At 45.7% G+C, this 19,501-nt stretch overlaps 1 protein-coding gene and 1 long non-coding RNA gene across 3 annotated transcripts; both read right to left on the bottom strand.

Annotated features, from left to right (window-relative positions):
- Window positions 1-2,170: 2,170 nt before the first annotated feature.
- Window positions 2,171-3,386, bottom strand: LOC123099373 (thymocyte nuclear protein 1). 2 transcript variants are annotated; one of them, XM_044521543.1, is made up of 2 exons: window positions 2,606-3,386; window positions 2,171-2,486 (listed from the first exon to the last, which is right to left on the bottom strand). In XM_044521543.1, exon 1 carries the CDS (start codon window positions 3,369-3,371, stop codon window positions 2,625-2,627), a length of 747 nt encoding a protein of 248 aa, XP_044377478.1. In that variant the 5' UTR covers window positions 3,372-3,386; the 3' UTR covers window positions 2,171-2,486; window positions 2,606-2,624. The 2 variants fall into 2 exon arrangements, with proteins under 2 accessions (XP_044377478.1, XP_044377477.1); XM_044521542.1 differs by having other exon boundaries at window positions 2,171-2,480.
- A 5,105-nt stretch (window positions 3,387-8,491) lies between these two features.
- LOC123099372 (uncharacterized) lies at window positions 8,492-10,401 on the bottom strand. Its single transcript, XR_006448150.1, has 2 exons — window positions 10,215-10,401; window positions 8,492-8,735 (listed from the first exon to the last, which is right to left on the bottom strand). It is a non-coding gene; the product is annotated as an uncharacterized lncRNA (long non-coding RNA).
- Window positions 10,402-19,501: the final 9,100 nt, after the last annotated feature.

Here is a 19,501-nt window from a genome sequence, read left to right as displayed (position 1 = left end):
GATGGAGGCGCGGCGGCGGCGGCTAGGCTAGGGTAAGGATCGACTTGCGATAGATACCATGTAAAGAGATGTTTTGCCAATACAATAATCGTTGTGTTGATGGGGTGCTGGTGCACGTATATATAAGTACAGGATATGCCTCAACCTCAACTATACACGACTAGAAGGTGGGCCACAACACGTAATACATGCAACACAAAATACAACTCAACACATTCGATCTCAGATCGACGGCCAAGGTCGCGCGGGGCACCTAACGTGAGGTGCTCCCGTAGCACCAGATATTCTCCCAATAGTGCGCCACGGACTTTAGTTACTTTCATTTCTTTTTTTAAGAATGTCGACATTTTATTGATTAAGGAGCAAAGTTACGCATAGTCTCCCGGATGCCATCCAAAGCAAAATGAAAAACACAAAGACCAGTAAGGTTCATACACGACTTTGCTAAAACAATACGGTGCCAAGGAACATGCTTGAAGACCACCCAGGTGAAGCCGGTAGATGCTAGTCTTCCATTTCTCATAATGTAATTGGGGACTTGAGTTATTTTTCCTTTTCTCAGGCCTCTCTTGAAATGATCTTGTTCAACATTTTCTATCTTAATGTATTGGGCAGTGCTCATGCCATTCTCTTCAATAAAAAAAACAATGTTTGTAAGAGCATCTCAAATAGCATGCCGAAATTTTGGATATCCAATAGGAGAGAGAAGAATCGAGTAGCCAAAATTTTCTGCCTTTTACATCATACCAAAACTAGATACCCATATTTCCAGAAAAAGATAAAACATAGAGATAACACATAGTTCATTGCATACTAAACCCAGTTGCACATTAAACATAAAAACATCACTAAATTAAACCCTACTACGATCATAATTAAACATCCCTGCCACTACATCGAGACTAAAACTAGCTATATTGTGATCAAAACTAGGTGCCCAAGAGGTCGGCCTCGTCATCGATGAGCTTGTCGAGCTCATTGAACATCTCCTCCTCCTCCTCCTCCTCCTCCTCCTCCTCGGCGAGCTAACCGGGATCCTCGAACATCTCCTCACGCTCGCGTTGAAACAGGCGATCTCGCGGCGGTCGCGCTCTTTCTCCATGGACAAGAAGAACCATCGGTTCTCGGCGAGGATCTGTGGGTCCTCCTCGAGGAGTGAGGCCACGAAGGCAACGTCGCCGCGCTCGGGCGCGAGATGCGCCTTGGCTGTATGGTGCTTCTTCTGCTCGGCCCTGGAGACGAGCCTAACGGGAGGCGTGATGGTGGCGGCGGTAAGGAAGTTGAGCTTCACCCGACTCCCGAAAACGGGGAGCGGGGGCGTCATAGGGCGTGCATTGCCTCCCCGGCGATGGCGAATGTGCCAATCCACACGTGTGCCGCCGTGTTGGGGTTACAGATCTCCGCTGTCCACTTTTCTCCGGCCGGAGCCTCACGCTGCAGTACTTCAGCGGCGGCGCGGTGCTCATATATATGATATGATCAGGAGTCCTATGGAGGCTGTCTTCACTATTTGTTCTTTTTTGTTGTACTGGGCAGGTCTCTTGAAAGAAGATAACAAGATGAAGCTCCAAGAAGGAGTGCAGCAGGTGTTGAGGATAGCATCTACACTTGCTGAGCAGCTGAAGAACGCGGGAGGTGATGGTGAGGGGCACATTGTGGGCGCCTGATTCTATTGTGCGATATCTTGTTGATCTGTGCTGGCGAGTGGCGATTGCCTCTAGTCTTTTGAGGTACTCCAGCTGTGAATGCTACGTCCTATGCATGTTTAACTGTGGTGCTGATTTCCTTGGTTGTGACTGGGTGTTTTGTTATGAACTATGGTGGTAGTAGGTTTTTGCCCCGTAGGATATCTCTCGACAGCGAAGATATCGTAGCAGGTTACCTACCAGTGCCCTAACCCGCTTACCTCTTTGCCTTCATATTTGTATTGCTGTACTGTGATGTAAGAACTGGTTATATTTCTGCTGAGCAATTAGTGGAAAAGGGGTGAAAGCCCAGTTGTTATATCAGACACTTGTGTCGTGTTCTAACTCAGAAGGTTTTTTGCCTGCATCCTACAGATGATGAATCATAGAAGCCACGCAGCTGTAATTCGCTCCAAAAGACTCGTTTTCCTGGGTAGATAGTGTGATCATCATTTAACACATACGTAACTAACACAGGACATCCATGAGGCCGTTCAGTGTCATGGCATCCCATCCACGGCATGAAACCAACTGCTCGAAAACTCCATGAACAGCATATCCATACAGCCACAGACAACATCATATGACCCAACCGTCCTTGCAACATGCCAACATCGACCACTGAACTTATAATTAGGAGTACTAGCTAGAGGATACACACTTGGTCACGCTTGATGCAGAGACGGCAAACACTAGAGAGGATACACAAAATGTCACTGAAATGCTCCTCAGAAATGCCATCTCTTGTAGGCCAAAAGACATCACAGAATGATCCTTCCCAAAGCATTATGCCACCTGCATCTAGAACGATTTCACAAGATTAGCAGACAATTTGATGTGACAAATATGAAGTGCAGAAACAAATTAGTCTCAGATTGCTCCAGGAAACATTTTTGCGTTTGCAGCAGGGGCTTGTTTACCTTCAGAGTCCAGAGCATATCAACCCTCTGCTTCATGTTCTCCCACCTCCCCATCCTGAACAAAGCCACCCCCCATCTCACAAACCCAGTCCCAGACCTCCACCGGCACGGGCATCACCGAGAGCCGGGCCTGCCGGATCAGCGCGAAGTCCTTCATCCCCTCCACCTCCCCCGCCGCCGCCGCCTTCTTGATCTCCCCGAGCCCCACGGGCCTCTGGAACTCCCCGACGGCCCGCACGTCCACGGCGCCGCCGGCCGTCGCCTCCACCTCCCCGCCCTCGTACCACTCCCTGGCGACCTCGACGACGCCCACCACGCGGCGCGACGCGGCGCCGGCGCCCGAGTGGTAGAAGAGGCAGCGGTCGCCGCGGCGCATCGCGCGGAGGTAGTTCATGGCCTGGTGGTTGCGGACGCCGTCCCACGGCCCGATGCCCCCCGGCGCGCCCGCCTGGTCCGACCACGACCACTCCCCCGGCTCCGTCTTCAGCAGCCAGTACTTGCTTGCGGCGGGCGCTGCTCCTTTCTTGCCAGCGGCCGGCGCGGCTTTCTTGGTCGCGATGGGCCCGGCTTTCTTGCCGACGGCGGCCGCGGATTTCTTGCTGACGGCGGCCGCGGCTTTCTTGCTGGCGGCGGTGGCGCCGCGAGCTGCTTTCCTCGGCATCCTGTGAGGTCTCAGGGCTGCGGCTATCGCCGGAGCAGGCAAGGATCTTATATTGGCGGGAAATTGGGCGCTAGGGATTGAGAATGCGCGGGGAATCCCTACCATGGCGACGGCTCCCGCTTCCCCTGCTCTCAAAGCCTAAAACGAAACGGCGGTCTAGATCGGGCCGTGCAGGGCTGGGCTCACAACAAGCCCACCTTTCTCTGGGCCACCAAATTGGCCGAGGTAAAGCCCAATAGGACAACCAAGCCGAACAAGCACTAAACGAGGACAAAAAAAAAAAAGCACTCAACGAGGTTTTTCTCCAAAAGAAAAAACACTCAACGAGGTTTTGTAGTTGGTCCACCTATGAAAAAACGAGGTTTGGCAACAGTAGTGTGCACCAAAGAAATGAAACTGAATTCAAAAAAGGGTTTGACCAAAAAGGTTGTGTGGATTCGAATTCATTCTGTGCATGGTACACATGATACCTTCCAGTACCAAAGCTAGGGCACTAATACAAGCAAATCTAACAAAAACCAAGGCTATCTTTTTTTTACGGGAATAAACTTATATTACTCATCAAAGATTAATACAATCAGAGGCGCATAACTGTGCAACACCTGGGGGTCCTGCACCTAGCCATACGGCAGTACGACTATGTAATATACCAAAATTTGCTAAAAAAATGGCTCACCTTATTCTGACTACGTCGTACATGAGTAATATGGGTCTTCCTCTCCAAAAGCTTCTGTTTAATCTCTTGGACCAAGAAAACAAATCTTGATCTATCTTGCTTCTCACTTGTCACCATATAAATGGCCTCCAAACAATCAGTTTCAACTTGAAGAGGTAGATTGCTCCATTGCATAGATAGTGTGATTCCTTCCGACAGTGCACAAAGTTCAGATTCTAATGCATCCGTGCATGTTAGTAGGTGGCGGCATGCAGCGAGCACTGTATTGCCTATAGTATCTCGAGGAATCATACTCGTGGACGAAGAACCATCAGATGCAAGAAAAGATCCGTCGGTGTTCAGTTTAACAGAACCTTGCATCGGCGGTTCCCACTTCAGTTCAGTAGGTTCTATGGCATCCAACACTTGCTGCAGTATCTGTTCAGGTTCAAGTAGAAACTTGCCTTTGATCAACTCATGCTCAGATTTTATATTCAGATTCATGATGGAAGAAACATAGCTGCACAAGAACCTCGTAGATACGTCCAGTGGTGGCGCAGGTTTAGAGTGTACCACTTCGTTTCTTACATACCAAATGCGCCAAAGTAGCATAAAGAGCTGCATCTTTTGCACTTCATTGAGCTCACTTACCAAATGGAATGTCCATGCCCGGTATTCATTACCTTTCCAACATCCGGGATTGACCAACACTTGTCCATTGCTCGCCAGAGAGACACGGCCATGGGGCATCTACACAGGGCATGGAAAGAATCCTCCATCTCCCTGTCACATACCGGGCAAGTGTCATAAATCTCTAAATGTCTGTGTTTCTTCAACGACTGTGTTGGTAGTGAGTTTGTGGCCAAACGCCAAATAAAAACCTTCACTTTCGGTGGTGCAAGGCCACCCCAGACTAGCTTCCAGCATGAGTGTTCACCATTTGGCGTTGAACTAGAGGATTCCTGATCGTTTCGGGTTCTTTCATCAAAAGCAATGCGATAAGCACTCTTCACTGAAAAGTTACCATTTTTCTCCCCAGCCCAAGAAAGCACATCATCCGAACTCCTAGTACAAGGCCGAACCTTCAGAATTTCGTGAGCGTCCAGCGGCAAGAATTGATGCACCAAGTCGTGATCCCAAGACCCATGTATATCCATCAACTCCGAAACCAGCGCAGACGACATCTACCTTTCCTGGACACAACCTTATGGAAATCTGATCGAGGAATCCAATTATCTCTCCATATTTTAATTTTTGTTCCATTGCCCACCCGCCAAATTAGGCCCTTCTTCAGCAGTTGAAGACCATATTCGATACCTTGCCAAGTGGATGACAGATTTCCAGTAAACACAGTGTCTTGAAGATTTCCATTTGGGTAATATTTTGCTTTTAGAACACGAGCACACAAACTTTCTGGAAAAGCAATCAACCCCATGCCTGGCGAGCAAGTAGGGCTTGGTTAAAGAGCCTGGGGTCCCGGAAGCCAATTCCCCCTAAACTTTTTGGTTTTAGGAGGTGATCCCATGCCTTCCAATGTGTCTTTCATTTGCCCTTCTCGGAACCCCAATAATAATTCCTAATTAATTGGTTCAGTTCATCACATAGGCCGAGGGGCAGCTTGAAAACACTCATAAGATAGGTTGGCAAGGATTACGCAATAGATTTTATAAACACTTCCTTTCCAGCTTGAGAAGGACAGCCCCAAAGTAACATTCTTTTCGTTAGCTTTTCCTGGCAATTCTAGAACTTCCCTTTGGTCATACGCCCATCAGGGGTCGGCGGTCCCAAGTATCTTTCTTCAAAGTTGACATTCACCACGTCAAGTATTTCCCTTATGTCATCTTGCACCATTGATGGGCATGCTGAACCGAACATGATGGAACATTTACTTGCATTTAGAAACTGTCCAGTGGTTGCTTTATAGTTTGCCATAATGCTTTTAACTTGGATTGCTTGTTCTCGGTTGGCCTTAAAAAATAACATGGTGTCATCCGCAAATAGCAGGTGTGAAATTCCAGGAGTGCACCTACACACTTTTAATGGAGATATATTGCCCAAATCCTTTTCTCTTTCAAACAAAGCAGAGAGGCCATCAGCAACAGACAGAAACATATATGGGGATAGTGGATCTGGATCACCATGCCGCAGCCCTCTAGACGGTGCAAATGAATCCAGGATAGTTCCATTGAATTTCACGGAGTATCTCACAGAGGTGACGCATGTCATAACCCAGTCAACCCACCTATGAGCGAAACCAATCCTTTGCATCATCTGCTTAACGTAATTCCAATCCACTCTATCGTAAGCTTTGGAGAGGTCAAGCTTGTAGGCACAAAAACTTTTTGTAGGGTCCTTTTCCTGCTTAATGTGATGGATGCATTCAAAGGCCAGCTGTGCATTATCCGTGATCATTCGCCCAGGGATGAAAGCACTCCGAGTTTCAGATATTATACCATCAAGCAGCAGCCTTAATCTGTTTACCAAGCATTTTGCAAGTACTTTATATATTACATTACAAAGGCTAATAGGACGAAAATCAGTCAGTTTCTCAGGATTTTTTATTTTGGGAATCATAACAATGACCGTATCATTGACATCTGCAGGCAAAATTCCTATTGCAAAGAACTCTTTAACTGCAACTGTTACCTCAGTTTTAACCGTGGCCCAGTTTCTTTGGAAGAAACGTGTTGGGAACCCGTCCGGTCCCGGGGCTTTCAAAGGCCCTATCTGAAAGAGGGCATCAGCAATCTCTTCATCACTGAAATCAGCACATAACCTTTGATTTTCGACGTCCCCAATTTGAGCATGAAATAGGTTGAGAATTGGTTCACCATTCAAAGAGTAGTCTGCTTTGAACAACTCCTCAAAGTACGATGTGGCAGCAACGCCCATATCCTTTTGATGAGTATGTTCCACACCAAGGGCATCAACAAGCTTCTTTATTTTATTTTTCGAGCTCTCCAGATTGCCTTTGACTGAAAAAAATTTGTGTTACGATCACCTTCTTTCAGCCATGCAATTCTGGAACGTTGCAACCACATCATCTCCTCTCTATAGAGAAGCTCGTTTAATTTGTCCTCCTCCCTTCGTAAGTCCATGCGGTCTGCATTTATGTTCATTAGCTCTTCCAAGCGAGAACGAGATTTCTCAATCTCCCTTGTGACATTCCCGAAATTTTCCTTGCTCCACTTATGTAAATTGTCCATCATTTTACTCAAAGCAGCGTGGATATCACCCAAAGTTTTCTTCTGTCCAGCACCCTCCCAAAAACCAGAGATTACTTCTGGAAGAGATTGCTCACGTTCCCACATCACCTCATACCGACGGGTTTTCATCACTGGTCTAGTAGTTTCCGGCGCCCCGATGATCAACAGAGGATAGTGGTCAGAACATGAAGTGGTCAAATGTTTAACCACCGCCGCACCGAAAATATCCCTCCATTCATTTGTCGCCGTAGCTCTATCCAAGCGCACTTCTACATTGGCCGATCCGCCTCTTTTATTATCATACGTATAAGGTACGCCAACAAAACCAAGATCAACTAAATCACAAATTTCAAGTGTATCTCGAAAGTCAAGCATCTGTTGTTGAGGCCTTGCGGTGTTAGAAAAATGCTCAAAGCTCCACATAGCCTCATTGTAATCACCTACAACTAGCCAAGGCAAATCAGATAGCGCTTTCATGTTTTGCAGAAGAGTCCACATACGGTGTCTGTTCTCGGTTCGAGGCTCACCATACACACAAGTTAGTCTCCAAGGGGGGTTGTTTGTACCTGCAGCGATGTGTACATCTATGCATCTCTCATTTGCACTCTGAACTGTGACGTCCAGATCATCATGCCAGTACAATGCTAGACCTCCACTATTTCCTTGGCTGTCCACACCTTCAAATACCCTAAGACCAAATCTGTTTCTGAAACTTTTCATTTTTTCTTTTGACTGTCTAGTCTCACAGAGAAACACCATCGTGGTAGAATGTGCACGCACATGGGCACAGATGTCGCGAACTGTCCGAGAGTTTCCCCCACCCCGGCAATTCCAGCTTAGGAGATTCATTATCTCCGACAGAACTCCACTCCTTTTTTTGCGAAAGATAGAACTCCACTCTGCAGACGAAGCTGAACACAAAGAGAAAAGGTACCAGCTCCACCAAGTCCAATTGCAGCAGCACCTATAGAGATCACCGTATCGAACCTATGAGGCACTGGATCATCACTTCCCCATAAGAAACTCAACAAACCATGCACAGCATGCTCCTCCGATCAAATCCGTCCGAGCGGAAAACTAATCTACTACGGCGACCGTAGTAGAGAGAGAGAGACCAGCGACGACGCCTCGCAGCGACGACCTGGGACAGCAGGTGCCGGCCCCCGCGCCGCTGCCAAAGAGGCAGCCGGCGGCGGACCAGCGGAAAACCTAGTCGCCTGTTGAGTCGCCTCCTAACGAGAAAAAACTGTTCGGCGTTAAGATGTGTGTATTACTCGATGTAGGCCGAGGAGGTTGTTGTTCTGGAGATCTACTTTTTTTTTTGACAAAGCTGGAGATCTACTTAAAAGATGAGATACACCGCATCAAAAAAACCAAGGCTATCGAATAACCCAAGTACATTTTCACATCACTGTATTAGTTTGTTTGTGAATTGTTTGTCTGTATCGAGATAAGTATGGCGACATTGACTCAGCGAAACATGAAAGATATCTCCGTTAAGTCGACCCATTTTGGCCTTCTTTTGCCGCCTGTTCTTGCTGCTGCTTCTCTGCCCAGTACTTCTGGAGCGGTGGTCCAAATATCACATTCCCAGAAATCACTCCAGCCCTGAGGCATTTGCAAGGGAGAATGACCACGTTAGAAGCAGGTATGCGACAACAATTCAACACAACAAAATAGCACTTTGCACAGACCAATGATAATTCGATAGCTATAATGGAAATATCCACAGGAACGCACGACGGCATGAGTAATCATAAATGTGTAACAGCATCTGACCAGATCAATGATAGAAGATGCAGTTCTAGGGATGCAACCTTAACAATGTGATGCCCATTGTTACGCACGAACCACATTTTACAAGCAGTTTTCAACCCAATCTACCCATTAAACCTTGTGCCGGCCACATTACTGCAAAAAGACACATGCCACTACCAAAAGCTACTGAACAAAATAATGTGATTGCAGCATAAAACCCAAGGCATGCCTTTTTGTACTAGGGCAGTGGAAGTGTTTGCATTCTTTGGGAAAAAAAAATTGGGATCTTCGCCTCAACGAAATTAACAGCGGTTCAAGACAGTAACTAGGATGACCAGGTATCAATCATAACGGCAGCCATGTGACATGATTAGGAGAAGAGGGGAGAGAACATATAAGAGGGGGATATGGCCTTGAGAAAACTTAATATCTTGATTACCATATCCAGCGGGTCCTTTATAAATAGATGTAGCCTGATAATCGAAACTAAGTATAGCAACCAGATCATCTCCCTAGTTGGCTTAAATTACAAGCTAAAAGATAATGAAACATTATAACTTATAGATAAGAGATCTTTACGCTTATTGGCGCATACTGCTAGGCATTTTACGCCACGTGGTATAAGGCATTCCCTGCACACCAGGAAGCCTGCACTAAGAAACGCTTACTGATGCTGCTACCATGGAAAAGCCCTATTTCATGGAAAATTCTCAATCAGAGAACAGAGAAATACCAATAGATTGTCTGACAATTGTGCGATGACACTAGGCTGGGTTTGACCATCTGATAGGTTTGCACTACAAAACTGACACCACCATCTGGTCAAGAACACTAGTACTTGGCAAACACTAGCAGCAGAATTTCAAGAAAGCACTGCTTTTGATGGGACGATAATTACCCCTTACACAGAGGGTTTCAAGAACAAATCTCCCGATGGCGATTCGATCATGCTACCTACAGTTGTTGCGCAGATAATACCGTCTGTTCTTTCGCAACCCCATCTACATCTAACCCATGCTCGAAACCAATTGGTTATTACCCTCCCCATCAGTAGGCAGGAACTTCAATCCTGGGCGAGAATAAAGTTATTTCTCTTCAAAAGAGCACGACGGAGGCTAATCACAGAAATAAAATCCCTTAACTATCGACTCCCAAGGCTGCAACTTGCAAAAAGGATCAAGAACAGCGCATAATATAGGGTCAGCGCTCAAGCTCAAGAACGCATCTAAACAGCGTCAGACTGGTAGGATGCGGCGACGCCGCAACAGATCTATGGCGAGATGCTACAGACGGGTGGGAGAAAATAAGGGAGGACTGAGTCTGACTCACACGACGGCGCCGGCGACGAGGGGGAAGGAAAGCCGCATCCTGATCTCCTCTTCTCCGCTCGTGGATTTCGTTTGCCCTCTCTTTTCTGGTCCGCGGAAGAAAGGGGAAAATGAGTTCGGAAGTATCAATCGCCTTCTGCACCGTCGGATTTCAGCATTGGTAGATTGGACCTGGGTGGGCCGTACGATTGAAGTCCGGTGGGTAATCAGGCCTCATCCGAGTCATCCCATTGTTTAATTTTGACTGACAGAGCAAACTGTGTCAAAAATGTTCTCTCAAAACAAAAAACAAGACATACAAAACATGTAAAAAACCATTAAACATTTAAATGTTGCGGAAAAACATATTCATTCAAATTATTGTTGAAATCACTTAGAGATTACTTCAAAGCGGAAAATTGCTTTCTCATTTCTTATGTGTGGGGTAGGTGAATGTGCGTACGTGGGAGGTACTTCCTCCGTCCGCGAATAAGTGTACATCTAGTTTTTGTTCTAAGTCAAACTTTTTAAAATTTTGACCAACTTTATAGAAAACAGTAGTAACATATATGAAATCAAATTGATATATTATCAAAGTACATTTCAAAACGAATCTAGTGATACTAACTTGGTGTCATAAATGCTTTTACTTTTTTCTAGAAAGGTGGTGAAAGTTTTAAAACTTTGACTTAAGACAAAAACTAGATGTAAATTTATTCGCGGATGGAGGGAGTAGCACTCATTGGGACGAGCAGGGGTGTGGACGGCGGGTGTAGCGTAGGGCCATGCGGATATGGCTTGGGCAAATGGAGGTGGGCAGGACCAAGCCTTGCCACATTTTTTTTGAACATAGTACAGACGCAAACGCTCATATACATGCGCATACACTCACCCCTATGAACGCACACCTTACCCCTATGAGCACCTCCGAAAGACTGAGGCGGCATATCATCTTGAGATTTACGAAGTCACCGTAGGCGCCTCGTCGTCGACGAAAACGTCTCCTTGCACTGAAGGTGCATCGCCGGAAATCCTGAAATAAATTCGGGAATAAATGCGAGCACCAGGATTTGAACCCTGGTGGGCTGGGGATACCACAGTCCCTCTAACCATCCAACCACAGGTTGGTTCGCCCAAGCCTTGCCACATGGGTCATGCTCCGCGGGCACGGATTTTCGGCATGGCACGAGTCCAACACAGCAGGCGAATAAAAGGATTGGGCTAGCCTTCAGCCCACCATGGAACAAGGTCGATCCTTCATGTTAAGCCCAAAGGCTGACACGACATGACACTTTTATGGCCTGACACGACATTTTTATTCTCGGGCCGGCACGGCACGACTCAGAACCGGGCAACCGACGCGACATGCGGTCGGTCTATATGACACTTTGCCTCTTTAGAATTTTTGCGTTCTTTTTCAAAAGTTATAATTTTGTTGTATTTTTCTTAACTTTCTAGTTCTTTTTTGAATTTTAAAGTGCGGAAGGCCCGGAAGGCGGAAAATGAACGCGGACCGGCCCGCAGCCGTGTCATGTCAGGCCAACCCTTTCTTTTTTTAGGGAAAGGCCTTCATGGCTAGTTTTATTAAAATTAAATAACGCTTACATCATCCGCAAGAAGTTCAGAAATAAAGATGGGAGGTGAGTCCAACCACATATTTGGTGGATCAAGACGTCCAAACTGAGCTAGCTCATGAGCTACCATGTTCGATTCGCGATTACAATGCTCTAGCAAGACCTTTCCGAAATCATGTAGTAGTGATCTGCATTCATCAAGTATCGGAGGTGCTAACATCGAATGCTCAGAATTCTGTTGGAGAGCTTCCACACCACAGTTAGATTGTCCATTTGGATCAATAATGTTGCAGCCAACTACATTGGCTAGTTTCAAGCCCTCAACAAGAGCAGCCGCTTCAGTCGACTCCACATCCGCTACGTGCTCAAGCCTTGCCATGGCAGCCGCTACGAACATGCCGCTACTATCCCGAATGATTGCACCACACGCACATGTGTTGTCATCCCATGCGAAGACCGCATAAGTCGCGTGTCAGGCCAATCCCCAAGCTTAGGCCTTTGTGTCATGCTCTTTTCTTTAGGGAACATAGTAATTTCAAAAATTTCCTACGCACACGCAAGATCATGGTGATGCATAGCAACGAGAGGGGAGAGTGTTGTCCACGTACCCTCGTAGACCGAAAGCGGAAGCGTTAGCACAACACGGTTGATGTAGTCGTACGTCTTCACGATCCGACCGATCAAGTACCGAACGCACGGCACCTCCGAGTTCAGCACACGTTCAGCCCGATGACGTCCCTCGAACTCCGATCCAGCCGAGTGTTGAGGGAGAGTTTCATCAGCATGACGGCGTGGTGACGATGATGATGTTCTACCGCCGCAGGGCTTCGCCTAAGCACCGCTACAGTATTATCGAGGTGGACTATGCTGGAGTGGGGCACCGCACACGGCTAAAAGATCAAACGATCAATTGTTGTGTCTCTAGGGTGCCCCCTGCCCCCGTATATAAAGGAGCAAGGGGGAGGTGCGGCCGGCCAGGAGGGGGCACGCCAGGAGGAGTCCTACTCCCACCGGGAGTAGGACTCCCTCCCTATTCCTTGTTGGATTAGGAGAAGAGGGGGAAAGAGGTGGAGGAGAAGAAGGAAAGGGGGGGCGCCGCCCCCCTCTCCTTGTCCTATTCGGACTAGGGGGGAGGGGCGCGCGGCCCTTGCCCTGGCCGCCTCTCCTCTTCTCCACTAAGGCCCACTATGGCCCATTAACCCCTGGGGGTTCCGGTAACCCCTCCGGTACTCCGGTAAAATCCCGATTTCACCCGGAACACTTTCGATATCCAAATATAGGCTTCCAATATATCAATCTTCATGTCTCGACCATTTCGAGACTCCTCGTCATGTCCGTGATCACATCCGGGACTCCGAACAACCTTCAGTACATCAAAACATATAAACTCATAATATAACTGTCATCGAAACGTTAAGCGTGCGGACCCTACGGGTTCGAGAACTATGTAGACATGACCGAGACACGTCTACGGTCAATAACCAATAGCGGAACCTGGATGCTCATATTGGCTCCCACATAATCTACGAAGATCTTTATCGGTCAGCCCGCATAACAACATACGTTGTTCCCTTTGTCATCGGTATGTTACTTGCCCGAGATTCGATCGTCGGTATCTCAATACCTAGTTCAATCTCGTTACCGGCAAGTCTCTTTACTCGTTTCGTAATACATCATCCCGCAACTAACTCATTAGTTGCAATGCTTGCAAGGCTTAAGTGATGTGCATTACCGAGTGGGCCCAGAGATACCTCTCCGACAATCGGAGAGACAAATCCTAATCTCGAAATACGCCAACCCAACAAGTACCTTCGGAGACACCTGTAGAGCACCTTTATAATCACCCAGTTACGTTGTGACGTTTGGTAGCACACAAAGTGTTCATCCGGTAAACGGGAGTTGCATAATCTCATAGTCATAGGAACATGTATAAGTCATGAAGAAAGCAATAGCAACATACTAAACGATCGAGTGCTAAGCTAACGGAATGGGTCAAGTCAATCACATCAGTCTCCTAATGATGTGACCCCGTTAATCAAATGACAACCCATGTCAATGGCTAGGAAACATAACCATCTTTGATTAACGAGCTAGTCAAGTAGAGGCATACTAGTGACACTCTGTTTGTCTATGTATTCACACAAGTATTACGTTTCCGGTTAATACAATTCTAGCATGAATAATAAACAATTTTATCATGATATAAGGAAATAAATAATAACTTTATTATTGCCTCTAGGGCATATTTCCTTCAGTCTCCCACTTGCACTAGAGTCAATAATCTAGATTACACAGTAATGATTCTAACACCCATGGAGCCTTGGTGCTGATCATGTTTTGCTCGTGGAAGAGGCTTAGTCAACGGGTCTGCAACATTCAGATCCGTATGTATCTTGCAAATATCTATGTCTCCCACCTGGACTAAATCCCGGATGGAATTGAAGCGTCTCTTGATGTGCTTGGTTCTCTTGTGAAATCTGGATTCCTTCGCCAAGGCAATTGCACCAGTATTGTCACAAAAGATTTTCATTGGACCCGATGCACTAGGTATGACACCTAGGTCGGATATGAACTCCTTCATCCAGACTCCTTCATTTGCTTCTTCCGAAGCAGCTATTTATTCCGCTTCACACGTAGATCCTGCCACGACGCTTTGTTTAGAACTGCACCAACTGACAGCTCCACCGTTCAATGTAAACGCGTATCCGGTTTGCGATTTAGAATCGTCCGGATCAGTGTCAAAGCTTGCATCAACGTAACCATTTACGATGAGCTCTTTGTCACCTCCATAAAGGAGAAACATATCCTTAGTCCTTTTCAGGTATTTCAGGATGTTCTTGACCGCTGTCTAGTGATCCACTCCTGGATTACTTTGGTACCTCCCTACTAGACTTATAGCAAGGCACACATCAGGTCTGGTACACAGCATTGCATACATGATAGAGCCTATGGCTGAAGCATAGGGAACATCTTTCATTTTCTCTCTATCTTCTGCAGTGGTCGGGCATTGAGTCTCACTCAACTTCACACCTTGTAACACAGGCAAGAACCCTTTCTTGCTTGATCCATTTTGAACTTCTTCAAAACTTTGTCAAAGTATGTGCTGTGTGACAGTCCAATTAAGCGTCTTGATCTATCTCTATAGATCTTGACGCCCAATATATACGCAGCTTCACCGAGGTCTTTCATTGAAAAACTCCTATTCAAGAATCCCTTTATGCTATTCAGAAATTCTATATCATTTCCAATCAGCAATATGTCATCCACATATAATATTAGAAATGCTACAGAGCTCCCACTCACTTTCTTGTAAATACAGGCTTCTCCAAAAGTCTGTACAAAACCAAATGCTTTGATCACACTATCAAAGCGTTTATTCCAACTTCGAGAGGCTTGCACCAGTCCATAAATAGATCGCTGGAGCTTGCACACTTTGTTAGCTCCCTTTGGATCGACAAAACCTTCCGGTTGCATCATATACAACTCTTCTTCCAGAAATCCATTCAGGAATGCAGTTTTGACATCCATTTGCCAAATTTCATAATCATAAAATGCAGCAATTGCTAACATGATTCGGACAGACTTAAACATCGCTACGGGTGAGAAGGTCTCATCGTAGTCAATCCCTTGAACTTGTTGAAAACCTTTTGCAACAAGTCGAGATTTATAGACAGTAACATTACCGTCAGCGTCAGTCTTCTTCTTGAAGATCCATTTATTCTTAATTGCTTGCCGATCATCGGGCAAGTCAACCAAAGTCCACACTTTGTTCTCATACATGGATCCCATCTCAGATTTCATGGCCTCAAGCCATTTCGCGGAATCTGGGCTCACCATTGCTTCTTCATAGTTCGTAGGTTCATCATGGTCTAGTAACATAACTTCCAGAATAGGATTACCGTACCACTCTGGTGCGGATCTTACTCTGGTTGACCTACGAGGTTCAGTAATAACTTGATCTGAAGTTTCATGATCATCATCATTAACTTCCTAACTAATTGGTGTAGGTGTCGCAGAAACCGGTTTCTGCGATGAACTACTTTCCAATAAGGGAGCAGGTACAGTTACCTCATCAAGTTCTACTTTCCTCCCACTCACTTCTTTCAAGAGAAACTCCTTCTCCAGAAAGATTCCGAATTTAGCAACAAAAGTCTTGCCTTCGGATCTGTGATAGAAGGTGTACCCAACAATACCTTTTGGTATCCTATGAAGACACATTTCTCCGATTTGGGTTCGAGCTTATCAGGTTGAAGCTTTTTCACATAAGCATCGCAGCCCCAAACTTTAAGAAACGACAACTTTGGTTTCTTGCCAAACCACAGTTCATAAGGCGTCGTCTGAACGGATTTTGATGGTGCCCTATTTAACGTGAATGCGGCCATTTCTAAAGCATAACCCCAAAACGATAGCGGTAAATCAGTAAGAGACATCATAGATCGCACCATGAGTACGATTACGATGTTCGGACACACCATTACGCTGTGGTGTTCCGGGTGGCGTGAGTTGCGAAACTATTCTGCATTGTTTCAAATGAAGACCAAACTCATAACTCAAATATTCTCCTCCATGATCAGATCGTAGAAACTTTATTTTCTTGTTACGATGATTTTCAACTTCACTCTGAAATTCTTTGAACTTTTCAAATGTTCCAGACTTATGTTTCATTAAGTAGATATACCCATATCTGCTCAAATCATCTGTGAAGGTGAGAAAATAATGATATCCGCCACGAGCCTCAATATTCATCGGACCACATACATCTGTATGTATGATTTCCAACAAATCTATTGCTCTCTCCATAGTTCCGGAGAACGGCGTTTTAGTCATCTTGCCCATGAGGCACGGTTCGCAAGTACCAAGTGATTCATAATCAAGTGGTTCCAAAAGTCCATCAGTATGGAGTTTCTTCATGCGCTTTACACCGATATGACCTAAACAGCAGTGCCACAAATAAGTTACACTATCATTATCAACCCTGCATCTTTTGGCTTCAATATTATGAATATGTGTATCACTACTATCGAGATTCAACAAAAATAGACCAATCTTCAAGGGTGCATGACCATAAAAGATATTACTCATATAAATAGAACAACCATTATTCTCTGATTTAAATGAATAACCGTCTCGCATCAAACAAGATCCAGATATAATGTTCATGCTTAACGCTGCACCAAATAACAATTATTTAGGTCTAAAACTAATCCCGAAGGTAGATGTAGAGGTAGCGTGCCGACCGCGATCACATCGACTTTGGAGCCATTTCCCACGCGCATCGTCACCTCATCCTTAGCCAATCTTCGCTTAACCCGTAGCCCCTGTTTCGAGTTGCAAATATTAGCAACAGAACCAGTATCAAATACCCAGGTGCTACTGCGAGCATTAGTAAGGTACACATCAATAACTTGTATAACATGTATATCACATATACCTTTGTTCACCTTGCCATCCTTCTTATCCGCCAAATACTTGGGGCAGTTCCACTTCCAGTGACCAGTCTGCTTGCAGTAGAAGCACTCAGTCTCAGGCTTAGGTCCAGGCTTGGGTTTCTTCTCCTGAACAGCAACTTGCTTGCTGTTCTTCTTGAAGTTCCCCTTCTTCTTCCCTTTGCCCTTTTTCTTGACCATCAACACTTGATGCTCCTTTTTGATTTCTACCTCCGCAGCCTTTAGCATTGCGAAGAGCTCGGGAATCGTCTTATCCATCCCTTGCATGTTATAGTTCATCACGAAGCTCTTGTAGCTTGGTGGCAGTGATTGGAGAATTCTGTCAATGACACTATCATCCGGAAGATTAACTCCTAGTTGAATCAAGTGATTGTTATACCCAGACATTCTGAGTATATGCTCACTGACAGAACTATTCTCCTCCATCTTGCAGCTATAGAACTTATTGGAGACTTCATATCTCTCAATCCGGGCATTTGCTTGAAATATTAACTTCAACTCCTGGAACATCTCATATGCTCCATGACGTTCGAAACGTCGTTGAAGTCCCGGTTCTAAGCCGTAAAGCATGGCACACTGAACTATCGAGTAGTCATCAGCTTTGCTTTGCCAGACGTTCTTAACATCGTTAGTTGCATCTGCAGCAGGCCTGGCACCCAGCGGTGCTTCCAGGACGTAATTCTTCTGTGCAGCAATGAGGATAATCCTCAAGTTACGGACCCAGTCCGTGTAATTGCTACCATCATCTTTCAACTTTGCTTTCTCAAGGAACGCATTAAATTCAACGGAACAACATCACGGGCCATCTATCTACTATCAACATAGACAAGCAAGATACTATCAGGTACTAAGTTCATGATAAATTTAAGTTCAATTAATCATATTACTTAAGAACTCCCACTTAGATAGACATCCCTCTAATCCTCTAAGTGATCACGTGATCCATATCAACTAAACCAAGTCCGATCATCACGTGAGATGGAGTAGTTTCAACGGTGAACATCACTATGTTGATCATATCTACTATATGATTCACGCTCGACCTTTCGGTCTCCGTGTTCCGAGGCCATATCTGTTATATGCTAGGCTCGTCAAGCTTAACCTGAGTATTCCGTGTGTGCAACTGTTTTGCACCCATTGTATTTGAACGTAGAGCCTATCACACCCGATCATCACGTGGTGTCTCAGCACGAAGAACTTTCGCAACGGTGCATACTCAGGGAGAACACTTATACTTTGATAATTTAGTGAGGGGTCATCTTATAATGCTACCGTCAATCAAAGCAAGATAAGATGCATAAAAGATAAACATCACATGCAATCAATATAAGTGATATGATATGGCCATCATCATCTTGTGCTTGTGATCTCCATCTCCGAAGCACCGTCATGATCACCATCGTCACCGGCGCGACACCTTGATCTTCATCGTAGCATCGTTGTCGTCTCGCCAATCTTATGCTTCTACGACTATCGCTACCGCTTAGTGATAAAGTAAAGCATTACAGGGCGATTGCATTACATACAATAAAGCGACAACCATATGGCTCCTGCCAGTTGCCGATAACTCGGTTACAAAACATGATCATCTCATAAAATAAAATTTAGCATCATATCTTGACCATATCACATCACAACATGGCTTGAAACAACAAGTTAGACGTCCTCTACTTTGTTGTTGCAAATTTTACGTTGCTGCTACGGGCTTAGCAAGAACCGTTCTTACCTACGCATCAAAACCACAACGATAGTTTGTCAAGTTGGTGCTATTTTAACCTTCGCAAGGACCGGGCGTAGCCACACTCGGTTCAACTAAAGTTGGAGAAACGGACACCCGCCAGCCACCTGTGTGCAAAGCACGTCGGTAGAACCAGTCTCGCGTAAGCGTACGCGTAATGTCGGTCCGGGCCGCTTCATCCAACAATACCGCCGAACCAAAGTATGACTTGCTGGTAAGCAGTATGACTTATATCGCCCACAACTCACTTGTGTTCTACTCGTGCATATAACATCAACGCATAAAACCAGGCTCTGATACCACTGTTGGGGAACGTAGTAATTTCAAAAATTTCCTACGCACACGCAAGATCATGGTGATGCATAGCAACGAGAGGGGAGAGTGTTATCCACATACCCTCGTAGACCAAAAGCGGAAGCGTTAGCACAACACGGTTGATGTAGTCGTACGTCTTCATGATCCGACCGATCAAGTACCGAACGCACGGCACCTCCGAGTTCAGCACACGTTCAGCCCGATGACGTCCCTCGAACTCCGATCCAGCCGAGTG

Source organism: Triticum aestivum, chromosome 4D, assembly GCF_018294505.1.
Source record: "Triticum aestivum cultivar Chinese Spring chromosome 4D, IWGSC CS RefSeq v2.1, whole genome shotgun sequence".
NCBI classification, from domain to species: domain Eukaryota; kingdom Viridiplantae; phylum Streptophyta; class Magnoliopsida; order Poales; family Poaceae; genus Triticum; species Triticum aestivum.
Note: the sequence above shows the minus strand (reverse complement) of the source record. Positions and strands in the feature narration are given on the sequence as shown.

Coding starts and splice junctions, on each gene's coding strand:
- LOC123099373 (XM_044521543.1), bottom strand. CDS start 3,371: ATGGTAGGGATTCCCCGCGCATTCTCAATCCCTAGCGCCCAATTTCCC.